Source organism: Pongo pygmaeus, chromosome 19 (genome assembly GCF_028885625.2).
Source record: "Pongo pygmaeus isolate AG05252 chromosome 19, NHGRI_mPonPyg2-v2.0_pri, whole genome shotgun sequence".
Taxonomy (NCBI): Eukaryota; Metazoa; Chordata; class Mammalia; order Primates; family Hominidae; genus Pongo; species Pongo pygmaeus.
Genome location: NC_072392.2, coordinates 75580365 through 75597706, shown reverse-complemented (window position 1 = coordinate 75597706; position 17342 = coordinate 75580365). Strand labels below are relative to the sequence as shown.

The 17342-nt window shown below is 44.3% G+C and overlaps 1 protein-coding gene across 7 annotated transcripts in view; it reads right to left on the bottom strand.

Annotated features, from left to right (window-relative positions):
* ATP6V0A1 (ATPase H+ transporting V0 subunit a1) overlaps positions 1-17342 on the bottom strand; it is a 63850-nt gene that overhangs the window by 20890 nt on the left and 25618 nt on the right. For all 7 annotated transcript variants that reach the window (XR_010124714.1, XR_010124715.1, XM_054457608.2 and 4 more), the window contains exons 10-17: positions 14357-14569; positions 11089-11239; positions 7231-7370; positions 6517-6671; positions 5980-6070; positions 2612-2730; positions 735-951; positions 354-461 (exon numbers count right to left, since the gene is read on the bottom strand). Coding sequence is in view for 5 of the 7 variants with exons in the window: in XM_054457608.2 (XP_054313583.1) it covers positions 354-461; positions 735-951; positions 2612-2730; positions 5980-6070; positions 6517-6671; positions 7231-7370; positions 11089-11239; positions 14357-14569 (1194 nt within the window). In the remaining 2 variants the exon portion in view is untranslated. The remainder of the gene's footprint in view (positions 1-353; positions 462-734; positions 952-2611; positions 2731-5979; positions 6071-6516; positions 6672-7230; positions 7371-11088; positions 11240-14356; positions 14570-17342) is intronic.

The following is a 17342-nucleotide window of genomic DNA, read 5'->3' as shown; positions in this document are numbered from 1 at the left end:
GGTTAGGAGTTCGAAACCAGCCTGGCTAACATGGTGAAACCCCGTCTCTACTAAAAATACAAGAATTAGCCAGGTGTGGTGGCATACACCTATAATCCCAGCGACACAGGAAGCTGAGGCAAGAGAATTGCTTGAACCTGGGAGGTAGAGGTTGCAGTGAGCCAAGGTCGTACCACTGCACCCCAGCCTGGGGGACAGAGTGAGACTCCATCTCAAAAAAAAAAAAAAAAAAGAAAAAGAAAAAGAAAAAGAGTATATAGACTTGTGCACAATTAATTACATCCACTGGGGAACTGCCTTGATCTTGAACAAAAGAAAAGTCTGGTAACTTTTAGCAATAGAAATACACCTACCAAATGCTTTCTCCTCAAATACTGACGGCGAAGGACCAGTGGTTTAAACAGCAACATCCAAGGTACACACAGTAGTGCAACCACTACCAGGAAACACTGAATTCCTTTCTGCAGAGTAAGAAGAAAGAGAAGGTACATCATACAAAAGTCTACTGATCACGTATGCAGTTTCCAAATATGGCACAAATTTCTCCCAACAGTACTTTCTTACTAGTCTATGAATAACACTATCCAATTTCTCAAAATAATTATCACATTTTGTGGCAAAGCCCTAGAATTGTCCCATAGAAGGGCAGTTATAAATTTTTTAGGGTCAGAGAAACATCTGGCTTCCTGATCAAGGATAATCATCTCAGACAGCCCGCCTCTGGGTTGACGTACCTGTCCAGAATACAACATTGAATAACCAGACTCTGGGTAGGAAAAGAGGAACATGTTTATGAAATGGATCAGAAGGCTTGGTGCATTCTCAGATGTATGAGCATCATAGGCCGTCCACTTGTAAAAAATAAGGATAACCAAATAGCCAAACAAAGAGGTCATGAAGATTATTTCAGGAATAAATCCAAAGTAGATATTCAGGGGCTTCTTGAAATAGCTAAAAAGGAGAGAGAAAAAAATGTTAAGGGTAAATGGGCCTAGGGCCACTCCTACACTGAATGGAGTATTCACTAGATTTTTCTACTTAATACCCCCTCAATTCCATCTTTATCACTTTAAGCAGCAGCAACCAGAAGCTGGAGACAACAGAGACAATGCAGGATTAACTATCACGGTAAAACTTTTGAACCTTGGTTTTGTTTTGCTGTGGCTTTTTCTTTTTTGAGACAGGGTCTCACTCTGCTACCCAGCCTAGAGTACAGTGGTGCAATCTTGGCTCACTGCAGTCTTAACCTCCCTGGGCTTAGGTGATCCTCTTACCTCTGCCTCTTGAGTAGCTGGGACTACAGGCATGCGCCACCACACCCAGCTAATTTTTACATTTTTTTGTAGAGATGGGGTTTTGCCATGTTGCCCAGACTGGTCTTGAACTCCCGACCTCAGGTGATCTGCCCGCCTTGGCCTCCCAAAGTGCAAGATGACAGATGTGAGCCATTGTGCCAGGCCTTAAATTTTTGAACCTTGAACGGCTCCGATACCATCCCCACCATTCTCTCCATGAGAAAGAGAATGGAAAAATCTAGTACATTTTGAGACCACAGTTCATAACTTTTTTTTTTTTTTTTTTTTGTAGAGATGGGGTCTCTTGCCATGTTACCCAGGCTTGTCTTGAACTCCTGGGCTCAAGTGATCCGCCTTCCTTGGCCTCCCAAAGTGCTGGCATTACAGGTGTTAGCCGCCACACCCAGTCCACAGCTAATAATTTTATGTGAGTTGCACATCAAGGAAAAAAAGAAGACCTCACTTATTTTGATGAAAATTGCTCAAGTTTTTTTCAAGGATCTTTACTGGAACAGTAAATTGTTAAAGGACTAATATTAAGCCTAATTTAAGACGATCAACATTTTTTTTTTTTTTTTTTTGAGATGGAGTCTCGCTCTGTCACCCCGCCTGGAGTGCAGTGGTGTTATCTTGGTTTACTGCAACCTCTGCCTCCTGGGTTCAAGCAATTCTCCTGCCTCAGCCACCAGAGTAGCTGGGATTACAGGTGCGTGCCACCACACCCGGCTAATTTTTTGTATTTTTAGTAGAGACGGAGTTTCACCATGTGGGCCAGGCTGGTCTTGAACTCCTGACCTCAAGTGATCTGCCCACCTCATCTTCCCAAAGTGCTGGGATTACAAGTGTAAGCCACTGCACCCAGCCAGACCATGAAATTTTTTTTTTTTTGAGGCAGAGTCTCGCTCTGTCGCTCAGGCTGGAGTGCAGTGGTGCCATCTTGTCTCACTGCAACCTCTGCCTCCCAGGTTCAAGCGATTCTCCTGCCTCAGCCTCCCGAGTAGCTGGGATTACAGGCGCGTGCCACCACACCTGGCTGATTTTTGTATTTTTAGTAGAGATGGGGTTTCACCGTGTTGGCCAGGCTGGTTTCGAACTCCTGACCTCAGGTGATCCATTCGCCTTGGCCTCCCAAAGTACTGGGATTACAGGCATGATCCACCGTGCCCGGCCACACCATTAAATTTTTAGAAAAGCACTTCTATAATGTAGAATGAGGTTCCGAGTTATTAATCCCTCCCCAAAGATGTCATGATTTCTTTACGCAAAAGCATTCTCTAAACTATGCACATTCTTATGACAGAAATGGAACAACTCACATATGGTTGAACAGACTCAGGCTGACTCCAAACAGCATATGGATGATACCAAGGATAACAGACATCTTCATCTTAAAGGAGTTCAAGAAGGTTAGTTTATTGGTAGCAATGTTCCAAATCTGTCATAACCCGAGAAAACAAATAGGTATTATAAAGAATTCTCAAGGGAAAAATATTCCTCCGTTTAAAAAACAATTTTTATTTATTTATTTATTTATTTATTTATTTATTTATTTATTTAGAGACGAGTCTCGCTCTGTCGCCCAGGCTGGAGTGCAGTGGCGTGATCTCGGCTCACTGCAAGCTCTGCCTTCCGTCCGGGTTCACGCCATTCTCCTGCCTCAGCCTCCCAAGTAGCTGGGACTACAGGCGCCTGCCACCACACCCAGCTATTTTTTTGTATTTTTAGTAGAGACAGGGTTTCACCATGTTAGCCAGGATAGTCTCGATTCCTGACCTCGTGATCCGCCCGCCTCGGCCTCCCAAAGTGCTGGGATTACAGGCGTGAGCCACTGAGCCCGGCTGACAATTTTTAGTTATTAATCAATATCATTTATTATGGAAAATTCTAAACAGATACTTAAGCAGACAGGATGGTATAACAAACCCCCAGGCACCTATCACCCTGCTTTGACACATTTTTTTTTTTAATCTTGCTTTTGAGGAGAATGCTTCAAAGATTGATATCACCTTATGGAGTTGTGAAAAAAGATTACTGCCACTCACTCATCTCCACATTACTACAAAGTAAAGTCCAGATATCATGCCATTTTACCCGTAAATATTTCAGTGTGGATGTCTAAAAGGAAAAGACTTATTTATTTATTGAGATGGAATTTCGCTCTTTTTGCCCAGGATGGCGTGCAGTGTTCATGATCTCGCTGACTGCAACTTCCACCTCCCGCCTTGCCTCAGCCTCCCAGGTAGCTGGGATTACAGGCACAGGCCACGACGCCCAGCTAATTTTGTATTTTTAGTAGAGATGGGGTTTCACCATGTTGGCCAGGCTGGTCTCAAACTCCTGACCTCAGGTCTGGCCTGAGGCCTGCCTCAGCCTCCCAAACTGCTTGGATTACAGGCTTGAGTCACTGTGCCCGGCCAGTAAGGCTTTTTTTTTTTTTCTTTTTCTTTTTTTTTGAGATGAACTCTTGCTCTGTCGCCCAGGCTGGAGTGCAGTGGCGAAATCTCGGCCTATTGCGAGGTGGGGTTTTCACCGTGTTAGCCAGGAAGGTCTCGATCTCCTGACCTCATGATCCGCCAGCCTTGGCCTCCCAAATTGCTGGGATTACAGGCATGAGCCATCTCGCCCGGCCAGGACTTATTTTTAAAACATGACCACAATATTGTCATCACACCTAAATGCATTAACAATGATTTCTTTTTTTTTTTCTTTTAGAAGGAGTCTTACTCTGTCGCCCAGACTGGAGTGCAGTGGCATGATCTCGGCTCGCTACAACCTCTGCCTCCTGGGTTCAAGCAATTCTCTGCCTCAACTTCCCGAGTAGCTAGAATTACAGGTGCTCGCCACCAAGCCCGGCTAATTTTTTTTGTATTTTTAGTAGAGATGGGGTTTCACCATCTTGGCCAGGCAGGTCTTGAACTCCTGACCTCGTGATCCATCCGCCTCGGCCTCCCAAAGTGCTGGGATTACAGGCGTGAGCCACTGCGCCCAGCTAACAATGATTCTTTAATATCATAAAATATATAGTCAATATTCAAATTTCTCTGATCTGTGTCCAAACCTTTTTTTTTTTTTTTTTTTGAGACAGGGTCTTCACTCTGTCACCCAGGCCGGAGTGCAGTGGCATGATCTCGGCTCACTGCAACCTCTGCCTCCCAGGTTCAAGCTATTCTCCTGCCTCAGCCTCCCGAGTGGCTAGGACTACAGGCATGCACCACCACACCAGCCCAATTTTTATACTTTTAGTAGAGATGGGGTTTAACTATGTTGCCCCGGCTGGTCTGGAATTCCTGACCGCAAGTCATCTGTCTGCCTCGGCCTCCCAAAGTGCTGGGATTACAGGCGTGAGCCACCGCGCCCAGCTTATACATTATGATTGTAGATATATCTCAAGTCTCTAAACTATAGGTTCTCCTTCCATCTTTCCTTTTTCATTCATTACAAAATATCTTTTGAAGAAATTGGATTGTTTATCTTATATATTTTCCCACATCTATGTTTTGCTGATTGTAGCCCTGTGGTGCTGTCATTCCATCTATTTTTTTTAGATGGAGTCTTGCTATGTCCCCCAGGCTGGAGTGCAGTGGCACGATCTGGGCTCACTGCAACCTCCTCTTCCCGGATGCAAGCAATTCTCCTTCCACAGCTTCCTGTAGCTGGGACTACAGGTGCATGCCACCGTGCCCAGCTAAGTTCTGTATTTTTAGTAGAGATGGGGTTTCACCATGTTGACCAGGCTGGTCTCGAACTCCTGACTTCAAGTGATCCACCTGACTCTGTGTCCCAAAGTGCTGGGATTACAGGCATGAGCCACCTCGCCCAGCCTGTATTATTTTTTTCTTTTCCTCAGCAGTCAGATGCCCTGTATTACATTCTTGCCGCCACTTCATTTTTACAGCACACAATAAAGAAGATTTGATCATACTTAATTTGCCTAAGCATTTGAAAAAAAAAATTAATTCTGGGATAAGTTTTTGTAAGTTTGTAAATATAAGAATGCAAATCTAAAATCCACAGGAAAAATATATTTCTGCTTTGTTAAAACGTCTGCTAAAAATAAAAAACCAAACTAAGTAAGCAGAAATAAATTAAGAAATGGGAAGGAGTCTTGAAAAATCAATCTTCCCAGAGTCGATATTATTAACCACCTCAGAAATAAGCAGCGCAGGGAAAAGTATGTGGCTCCTCAAGGCCCTTGGGTCTCTTATGGCTTAGAAGTCCTCTGAATACATACATCAAGGTTTCCCAAAAATATGTCAACGAAAACCCACATAACTATTTTGGTTGTTTCTTTGTTTTTTTTTGTTTTTTGTTTTTTGAGACGGAGTCTTGCTCTGTCACACAGGCTGGAGTGCAGCTTGCTCACTGCAACCTCTGCCTCCCAGGTTCAAGCAATTCTCCTGCCTCAGTCTCCCGGGAAGCTGGGACTACAGGCATGCGCCACCATGCCTGGCTAATATTTGTATTTTTAGTAGAGATAGGGTTTTACCATGTTGGCGAGGCTGGTCTCGAACTCCTGACCTCAGGTGATCCCACCTCCTCGGCCTCCCAAAGTGCTGGGATTACAGGCATGAGTGACCATGCCCAGTGAAAGCCCACATAACTATTTATCTTCACTTTAATTTTCTTGCTTCAGGGTTAGTGTTAGAAAATTTGAGGTTAGCATATAGGAAGGAAGTTCTCTTACTGGATCAATGCCAAAAGGGTATGGTCCACCGAACACTCCAGGGAGGGCTGGGTTCAGCTGTAGAACAGGGTTCCCCCGAAGCGTCTCTTCACTACCATGACAGGGAAAAAGTCACATTATTTTTGAACGAGAGAGGGAAAAAACAAGGGTCCAGAAACTGACCCCAAAATAAATTACTATAGCTATCTTGTCTCTTCAATAAAATGGGAGGGGAAAAAATAAAGAGGAGAGACTAGCAGCTGAGATTGAGGGATCCAAAATGACAAAAAGAAAAATTAAACACACAAACACACAATCAAGTAGGGAACTGGGGAATCTGCTTTTAGTTTCCAAAAAAAAAAAAAAAAAAAAAATCATTTCTAATCTTAGTTCCTGGATACTTGCTGAACAAATCACAAAGCAACTCACAGTGTGGAGCATGAATGAGGAGACACTGTCACCACTTCCTAAAGAAGTGTCAGTTTACCACTTGTCTTAAAAATCAGGGCTGCACATGAAAGGAATAAGCTTTGAATTTTAGCTTCTTCTGCAACTTACGTCCAATTATAAGTAAACATCGGCCGTACACTCCAGGATGACCCAAAGATATTAAGAGACTTGGAAAAGCAATCATTGTAGATGAGGCCAGTGTACATGGAGAACACACCCATCAATAAAATAATGTATCGACCACTGAACACAGTGCTAAACATCTGGGAACCAGAAGAAAGAAGTAATGAGAATGTACTCACTGCAGCTCACATTGTGACAATGTTATTCAGAATATACCTGCCCCTTTCTCCAGCACTACTTTACCCCATCCTGATTCAGAGAGCTTGAAGTAAAAACCAAAATACAATGCTAATGAGACAGTCACTTTCACAGGATGTGACCTCTATTTTTTTATTAGGTTGGCACAAAAGTTACTGCGGTTTTGGCCATTTCTTTTGGTGGCCAAAACCGCAATAACTTTTGCACCAACCTAAATAATTTTTATTTTTTTAGAGATGGGGTCTCACTATGTTGCCTATGCTGGTCTCGAATTCCTGGGCTCAAGTGATTCTCCTGCCTCAGCCTCCAAGTAGCTGGGACTACAGGCACATACCACCACTTCCAGCTAGCACGTGTCCTCTTTGGTGTTAAAATGAACATAACTTCTCTACTTCCTTTTGATAAATTCATGGATGAAAGACTTCCAGATCATAATTTTCATAATGAATGCTTGAGAAATTATAAAATTTCAGTTCAATGCAGATGTAACTTAAACATTACCTCATTCTCATTCTTCTGGGAAAGGATCCGGCTCTCCCTCAGTACCATCCACACAGCAAAAAGGGTCATTAAAATGCCATGACCAAAGTCTCCAAACATCACAGCAAATAGAAAAGGGAACGTGATAATAGTATATGGAGCTATGAAGAAACAAAAAAAGAAAAATACAAAGTACATTAAACCATAGCAATTCCACAAATATCACATTATTTTCCATACCCTTTTTTTTTTTTTTTTTTTTGAGACGGATTCTTGCTCTGTCAGCCAGCAATGTCTCAATCTTGGCTCACTGCAACCTCCACCTCCCGGGTTCAAGTGATTCTCCTGCCTCAGCCTCTTGAGTAGCTGGGATTACAGGCGCATGCCACCACCATGCCCAGCTAAGTTTTGTATTTTTAGTAGAGACAGGGTTTCACCATGTTGGCCAGGCTGGTCTCCAACTCTGGCCTCAAGTGATCCACCTGCCTCGGCCTCCCAAAGTGCTGGGATTACAGGCATAAGCCACCATGCCCAGCCTTCCATACTCTTAAGATCAATATAAGGTGACTTACTCCCCAGCTGCCAGACAGATAGGACTCTCAGAGAAAATCTTTCATGGCAGAATCAACACACCTTCACAAAGTAGCTAATGAAATTTGAGCTACTGATAACTTTTTTTAAAAGAGAGATGGGGTCTTTCTCTGCCACCCAGGCTGGAGTGCAGTGGTTTCATCACAGCTCAATGCAGCCTGCAACCCCTGGACTCAAGTTATCCTCCCACCTCAGCCTCCCAAACAGTTGGAACTACAAGTATGTGCCACTATGCCCGTTAATTTTTTTTTTAAATTACTGATAACTTAAATAATATTTTTTTAGATGGAATCTCACTATTTTGCCCAAGCTAGTCCTGAACTCCTGGCCTTGAGCAATCCTCCCACCTCAGCCTCCTGAGTATCCGAGATTACAGGCATGAGGCACTGTGCCTGGCAGCTCTGATAACATTTTAAACAAAGAACAGCGGAAATGAAGGTGTAACCTTGACAACATTGGTTTGTTCTTTGACTCTCTTGTAACTCGTGGGACCCTGCTCCCAGGGCAGGCCAGCTGTCTTCTCTTTGTGCAGCAACCATGTCCCAGTGGTATAAAGCTAAATATCAGACAACGTACAGATGGAGAGAGCCCAGAGCAAAGCAGTTCTTGCATAGGGCTCCAGCTGAAAACGAATACTCACACTCTTGATTTAATAATTAACTCTCCAAATACAGGAGAAATCTGTGTTGTGCCTAAAGTGGCCAATACTTGCCACATTTTTTCTGTCTAACCTTGGAACAGGGAAGCCAAAAAAAAAGCCATTTAAAAATATCAGACATCTTAGAAGAAACATTTTGCTTAAAGCAGTTCCTGCAAATGATTTGCTAGAGAAGTCCAGGTGTTTTAGGGCTGTGAAGGCACATGAAAGAATCCAGTCTCATGAACTTTTTTTTTTTTTGAGACAGAGTCTTACTCTGTCACTCAGGTTGGAGTGCAGTGGCACAATTTAGGCTCACTATAACTTCTGTCTCCTGGGTTCAAGCAATTCTCCTGTCTTAGCCTCCTGAGTAGCTGGGTTACAGGCATGCACCACCAGGCCTGGCTAATTTTCTTGTATTTTTAGTAGAGATAGGGTTTCACCATGTTGGCCAGGCTGGTCTCGAACTCCTGACCTTAAGTGATCCTCCCACCTTGTCCTCCCAAAGTGCTGGGATTACAGGCATGAACCACCGCGTCCAGCCGATGAACTCTTTTTTTTTGAGACGGAGTTTCACTCTTGTTGCCCAGGCTGGAGTGCAATAATGCAATAATGCAATATCGGCTCACAGCAACCTCCGTCTCCCAGGTTCAAGCAATTCTCCTGCCTCAGCCTCCCGAGTCGCTGAGATTACAGGCATGAGCCACCATGCCTGGCTGATTTTGTATTTTTAGTAGAGATGGGGTTTCTACATATTGGTCAGGATGGTCTCGAACTCCTGACCTCAGGTGATCCACCCGCCTTGGCCTCCCAAAGTGCTGGGATTACAGGCGTGAGCCACCACACCTGGCCCAGCCAATGAACTCTTAAAGGAACGTTACCTGACAGTAAACCTGCTCCTTACATTAAATGGGCATCTTTTTGTTGTTGTTGTTGCCCAAGCTGGAGTGCAGCGGCATGATGTCGGTTCACTGCAACCTTCACCTCCTGGGTTCAAGTGATTCTCAGGCCTCAGCCTCTCAAGTAGCTGGGACTACAGGTGCGTGCCACCACATCCGGCTAATTTTTGTATTTTTAGTAGAGGCAGGGTTTCACCATGTTGGCCAGGCTGGTCTCGAACTCCTGACCTCATGTGATCCACATGCCTCAGCCTCCCAAAATGCTGGGATTACAGGCATGAGCCACCATGCCCTGCCAGAATGAGCACCTCTTCACAGGAAGTACACAAGATCTGAGGTGTCAACATGTTTATTTATTTTTTAATAGAGATGGGGTCTCACTATGTTGCCCAGGCTGATCTTGAAATCCTGGGCTTAAGCAATCCTCCTACCTCGGCCTCTAAAAGTGCTAGGATTGGCCGGGCGCGGTGGCTCATGCCACCCAGCACTTTGTAATCCCAGCACTTTGGGAGGCCAAGGCAGGCGGATCATGAGGTCAGGAGATCGAGACCATCCTGGCTAACACAGTGAAACCCTGTCTCTACTACAAATACAAAAAAATGGCCGGGCACAGTGGCTCACGTCTGTAATCCCAGCACTTTGGGAGGCAGAGGCAGGCAGATCACCTGAAGTCAGGAGTTAAAGATCAGCCTGGGCAACATGGTGAAACCCCGTCTCAACTAAAAATACAAAATTAGCCGGGCATGGTGGCACATGCCTATAATCCCAGCTACTCAGGAGGCTGAGGCAGGAGAATCGCTTGAACCTGGGAGGCAGAGGATGTGGTGAGCTGAGATCGTGCCATTGCACTCTAGCCTGGGCAACGAGAATAAATCTCTGTCTCACCAAAAAAAAAAAAAAAAAAAATTAGCCGGACATGGTGGCAGGTGCCTGTAGTCCCAGCTACTCGGGAGGCTGAGGCAGAAGAATGGCGTGAACCTGGGAGGCAGAGCTTGCAGTGAGCCGAGATCGCGCCACTGCATTCCAGCATGGGCGACAGAGCGAGCCTCCGTCTCAAAAAAAAATAAAAAATAAAATAAAATTTAAAAAACAGTGCTAGGATTAACATCTTTAATTTTAATTCAGTTGTTCAACAGCATTTAAAGTGAGGCGTTAGAAGAAACAATGAACAAAAAGGCCAGGCATAGTGGGTCACACCTGTAATCCCAGCACTTTGGGAGGCTGAAGCAGGAGGCTTGCTTGAGCCCAGGAGTCCAAGACTAGCTTGGGCAACATAGCAAGACCCCGTCTCTAAAAAAAATTAAAAATTATCAGCCTGGGCAACATAGCAAAACCCATCTCTAAAAAAATTTTACAAATTAGCCAGGCATGGTGACACACGCCTGTAGTTCCAGCTACTCCAGAGGTTCAGGTGGGAGAATCACTTGAGCCTGCGAGGTTGAGGCTGCTGTGAGCCATGATTTCACCATTGCACTACAGCCTGGGCAACAGAATGAGACCCAGTCTCAAAAAAAAATCATAAAATAAAAAATTAGCCAGGTGTGGTGCTGTGTGCCTGTGGTCCTAGCTATACAGGAGGCTGAGTTGGGAGGATCTCTTGAGGCCAGGAGTTTGAGGCTGCAGTGAACTACAATCGTGCTGCTGCACTCCAGCCTGGGTGACACAGGGAGACTCTGTCTCAAAACAAACCAAACCAACCAAACGAACAAAAAAAACTCTAGAGGAAAAAGATAACAAGCTTTTTTTTTTTACCTGGATTTATCTCTCGGTAAGTTCCAATTCCATAAGCATCTACTATGTTCTGAAAGCCATAGGTAAACTTGTTGGTTTTGTTATAGGTTGGGGGAGTCTGGTTTGTCTGCATCCTGTTCAAAATGGAAGGTACAGTGGAACCACTGTGTTCCTGAAAAATATTAGCACATTTATTAAACTTAGGTTATCCTCCTAATTGTGGTGGTGTTTACACAGGTGTACATTTCTTGAAACTCATCAGATGGTACACATAAAATGTATGTATTTTCTTTCATGTAAATTATCTCTCAATAAAACTAATAAACCTAAAAATAAAACTAGATTATCTTTCCCAGCTTTTGGGAAAACTGGGAAAAGGTATAACATTTATAATGGAAGATTTCTATTAGATCCTCTGAAATACATCCTTAATGTGAAAAAAAATTAAATTTAAAATATGTCACCAAAGAAAATGTGGAACTGCCTCCATATCTGCCTTTTTATGAAAGTTGTTCTCCCCCTTTCATGGAGAAAGCAAAGTATGTTCTCTGGCTCTCCTTCTTCACTACCTTCTCTTAATTTCCTGATCCCTTGCAGTCTGGCTGAGCATGCTTATGCAAAGTGACTGGCTCCTGACCAAAGAGCTTCTCTCCCCCATGCATGCCCCTGACACTGGAGATCTTTGGTGAAAATCTTTCTTCCTTAGGAGTTCTCCTCCTGCTCGCTGACCATTCCTTTTCTATCTTTGCTGGTTATTTCTGCTCTGCCTATCTCATAGCATTGCAAGACCCCAGCCTTTTTTTTCTCTCTATGACCTCCCTCTTGGAGGTCTCATTCCCTTCCATTCTCATGACTCCCATTTCCTTAGCTTTGTCCCCTTGTCTGCTTGACATTTCCACATGGACCTCAATGTGACCGGAACTGAACTTACCATCTCTCCTCAATCAATAAGCTTCTCTGGCTGAACATTTACTTCCATCATTGGAACCCTAATTCTCCTGGCCAGTCAGCTTTGATGCCTCAAAAAGATGTTTAAATCTTTCTCCTTGTATTTCTCCTGCACCTTGCTAGGAACCAGGTAGCCCTACTGATTTTTCCTGCAAAACATCTCACAATTCATCATTTTTTTTTTCCCATTGTCAAGTCCTACCTGGGGATCCTTATCATTTACTACTCTATGTCTACAATAACCTCCTAACTGAACCCCTACCTACAGAATCTCTTCACTCCTCAATCCAACCTAGATACTATCAGCAGATTACTCTTTTAAAACTGCTTTGAGCCAGGAGAAGTGGCTCACGCCTGTAATCCCTGCACTTTGGGAGGCTGAGGCGGGTGGATCACCTGAGGTCAGGAGTTTGACACCAGCCTGGCCAACATGATGAAACCCCGTCTCCACTAAAAATACAAAAAATTAGCTGGGTGTGGTGGCGCACGGCTATAATCCCAGCTACTCAGGAGGCTGAGGCAGGAAAATCACTTTAACCAGGGAGGTGGAGGGTGGAGGTTGCCATGAGCCGAGATCGTGCCACTGCACTCCAGCCTGGGCAACAAGAGCAAAACTCCATCTCAAAAAACAAAACAAAACAAAACAAAAACAAAAAAACTGCTTTGATCCACCAGGCGTGGTGACCCACTTTTTTTTTTTGAGACAGAGTCTCACTCTGTTGTCCAGGCTGGAGTACGGTGGCGTGATCTCAGCTCACTGCAACCTCTGCCTCCTGGGTTCAAGTGGTTCTCCTGCCTCAGCCTCCTGAGTAGCTGGGATCACAGGCACCCACCACCATACCTGGCTAACTTTTTTGTATTTTTAGTAGAGACGGGGTTTTGCCATGTTGGCCAGACTGGTCTCAAACTCCTGACCTCAAGTGATGCACCCGCCTCAACCTCCCAAAGTGCTGGGATTACAGGAGTGAGTCACCATGCCTGGCCCCAACACTTTGGAAGGCTAAGGAAGGCAGATCACTCGAGCCCAGGAATTTGAGATCAGCCTGGGCAACATGGCAAAACCCTGTCTCTACAAAAAATTAGCCAGCCATGATGGTGGACACCTGTAGTCCCAGCTACCGGGAGTCTGAAGTGGGAGGACTGCTTAAGCCCAGGAGTTGGAAGCTACAGTGAGCTGAGATGGCACCACTGTACTCCAGCCTGGGTAACAAAGCAAGATCTTGTCTCAAACACAAAATGAAAGATGTAAAAAACCACCCAAACTGCTTTGATCATGTTCCTTTACCCCTAAAGAACTTCCAATGTCTCTCAACTCCCTCTGGAATAAAATTTAAATCTTCTAAGCTATTATTTAAGAACCTTTCACAATTAAGTTCCAAACTACCTGATGCAGACAGGTACTTCTCTTCAGCTAACCCACTGTAAATCCTGTTCTTGTCCAAACATGTATGGTCTAACCATACTTCCTGCCTTTGTTTTCTTCTCTTCATTCAGCAGTCTTACCAACAACTTACCATTCTTCAAAGACCTGATCAAATGCCACCTGCTTAAAGCTTTTTCCAACTCCATAGTTGGAACTCTCCTAATAAACTGTAAGATACTCGAGGGCATGTTTTGTACATCTCTGTACTCCTCCAGGCACTTACAGCAGTTCTGTGGACAGAGTAGTTGTTCTAATTCACTACTAAACAGAAACAGTCATATACAGAGAGGGCATCAGGAAACTGATGCCCCGGCCATGAGCAACCCTGAAGAATCATGGGCATATGACCAAATTATTTCAGCTCTCTGAACTGCAGTCTCCACATATGCAAAATAAAGATATGCTATGCTATGATATATATATTATATGCCAGGCCATGTATGAAATGTGCTGTCAACTTAAAAGACAAATAAATATATTAAAGAACTCTGAAGGTGAAATGCCATAAAAATGACATTAATGTTACTATTTATTTATTTTTTATTTTTTTATTTTTTTTTGAGACACAGTCTCGCTCTGTTGCCCAGGCTGGAATGCAGTGGTGCAATCTCAGCTCACTGCAAGCTCCGCCTCCCAGGTTCACTCGATTCTTCTGCCTCAGTCTCCAGAGTAGCTGGGACTACAAGGTGCCTGCCACCACGGCCGGCTGATTTTTTGTATTTTTTATTAGAGACGGGGTTTCACCGTGTTAGCCAGGATGGTCTAGATCTCTTGACCTCATGATCTGCCCGCCTTGGCCTCCCAAAGTTCTGGGATTACAGGCGTGAGCCACCGCGCCCGGCCAAAAATGACATTGTTACTATTGATGGGAACCTCTCTTCCCGGCCACGAGCTGCACTGCTAGCTTTGGTGACTCACCGTGCCCCTTCTGAGTGCAAACTGGATGGAGTCAAGGTCGGTGACAGGGCACCAGACCTCTGCAATCAAGCATTTCTGAGTCACATCTATGTTGCACAGGTTCAGGGTGTGATAGATGGCCTTCATCTTCCGTACTTTGATGAACCAGACACGGATGTTCTTAGCAGCTGCCTGCAGAACCCTCTGGCGGTGATCCTCCGTTTGATTCAGAACCTTTGGGGAGAAAAGGAACAAGCGAGGGATCCTTTTAACACCAGTTTTAGATCTCAGCATATGAATGGCAAAGAGGCATAGCTTTCTGAAAAGAGTTGCCAGGGAATTGCCTTTTTCTTCCTCTGGATAGAATGGCTTATTTTTTCCAAGTTACAAGAAATTAGAGTTCTAGTTACTAACATCCACTTTTATTTAGCTTCAACCTGAAAAGAAACCTGAGAAAATAGTTTTTTAGCTTTTCTATATATGTTCAATCTTACCACCAATCCAAGGCACAACAAATGTAGGTCACTGCCTTTAACTTGGCTTATTAAAGAGCAACGACTTTCTATGTGGGGAATGTAACTCAGTAGGCATCACAAGCCCAGGCGCTGACAAATGAACAAATCCACACAGAATCCCTTGCACATGGGCCAGCATCAGGAGAGGGTGGAAAGAGGCAGTGCTGAATACCACCACCTGCCTACACTGGGAACATGGGCCAGGAGACACCATGGGATCAGGAGCACCTGTGATCTTTACAGGGGGCTTGGACTGCCACATACCACTGCCATCATGAGGGCAGCTAAGGTGTTACCTTTATGTCAGGCTTCTCATTAGAGGAAAAAATGGTTCAGTGTTGATCCTTTCGAAATCAGTACAGATTTCCCTCAGAGGAATTACGGTGCCAAGACTAAGGTGGGAGGAAGGTACAGGAACATTTTACATTCCATTGGCTTAATACCAAATATTTAAGTTTTTTTTTTTTGAGATGGAGTCTTGCTCTGTGGCCCAGGCTGGAGTGCAGTGGCGTGGTCTCGGCTCACCACAACCTCCGCCTCCTGGGTTCAAACGATTCTCCCGCCTCAGCCTCCTGAGGATTACAGGCGCGCACCACCATGCACGGCTAATTTTTGTATTTTTAGTAGAGACGGGGTTTCACCATGTTGGTCAGGCTGGTCTCGAACTCCTGACATCGTGATCCACCCGCCTCGGCCTCCCAAAGTGTTGGGATTACAGGCATGAGCCAATGTGTCCAGCCCATATTTAAGTTTTTAATAGCAGGTGTGGCTAAGCCTGTTGCTTCCAATTGGAAGAAATTAGGCAAGCAACCCAAAGCACAAGTCTCCATCATAGACAATTCTTCAAGTTAGTTCAGAACAAAGCAGTAACTACTCCCTGAAAAATTGTCTTGGGCAGAGGAAGGTGACTTCCTTTGTTTTGTTTTGCTTTGTTTTTAAAAGCAAAGCCATGGCATGCTAGGGAAACACATCACTTGAAGATAGCCACTTTCTTTCCTTCTGGTTGTGGACTATTTCACAATTACTATTACTCACTCCTGTAATTCCAGCACTTTGGAAGGCCAAGGCAGGAGGATTGCTTGAGGTCAGGAGTTCCAGACCAGTTTGGGCAACATAGTGAGACCCTATCTCTACAAAAACATACCAAAAAATAATTAGCTGGGCATGGCAGCAGGCACCTGTAGTCCCAGCTACTTGGGAGGCTGAGACAGATTGTTTGAGCCTAGTCAGTCAAGGCTGCAGTGAGCCAAGATTGTGCCACTGCATTCCAGCCTGGGTGACAGAGTGAGATCTGTCTTTAAAACAAAACAAAACAAAACAAAACAAACAAACAAAACACAAAAAAACCCTTCTTCTAGAAGGATGCTAAAGAAACTAGCAAGCAATGTTCTATTTGCTGTTCTCTTTCCTCATCCCATTCCTTGGTATTCAATCCCTTTTTAAACTTTCAGTTCCTACAGCTAGATTTTTAAAAAATCAAATTCTGGTAGTTATAATGACTACCGCACATGCTCTTTAAATCTACCCATAGGTCTGGAAGCAGATTAAGACAGCCTTAGAACCCAGAATGTACTAATATAGCCTATCACTCATCAGCAGTTCTAAAACTCTCTCTCTCTGGTTAAACAGGTTAAGTGTATCTCAAAGGAGCCAGCAATAGATCAGGTTGGTGGGTCATATATGATGGAGGTCACTGAGAGTTGAAATGGAAGTTACAGGCTGGGCACGGTGGCTCATACCTGTAATCCCAGGACTTTGGGAGGCCGAGGCAGGCAGATCATCTGAGGTCAGGAGTTCAAGACCAGCCTGGCCAACATGGCAAAACCCCATCTCTACTAAAAATACAAAAATTAGCCAGGCGTGGTGGCAGGCACCTGTAATCACAGCTACTCGGGAGGCTGAGGCAGGAGAATCGCTTGAACCTGGGAAGCAGAGGTTGCAGTGAGCCGAGATCACGCCACTGCACTCTAGCCTGGGAGACAGAGCAAGACTCTGTCTCAAAAAAAAAAAAAAAAAAAAAAAAAGAAAAAAAGAAATGGAAGTTACAACATACCTCTGACAATTCTGCCACTGCCAAAAGGAACTGCCTTCGGGATTAAGTATGTTTATTAATATTCTAAGGGGGCAATCATCACTTTCATTCTTTCAAAGGGAACAAAGCCCCACTCACCAGCCTTTCCTTCCATGTACATACACATAGTTCACAACTCCTCCCTCAGAGCCCTGTGATAACCGTGCTGTGCATAAACCACACTTACTGCAATTTGGCAAAACTCCAACACAGTCTCTTCTTGGGTACAAAAGTCACACCAGAGCTTTTTGGCTAGTCTGTGTGGTTAAGATCAAAGGTGACCGCAAGGACGCATGCCGAGCTATTGGGACTGGCTGCCTCAGGAGGGTGTGTGGGAGAGGGCAGAACTAACTTCTCATGTCTTTTTAGATTGTTTGATATACATTTTTCTTAACTAAGCATACTTTTAAAAAATTATTAT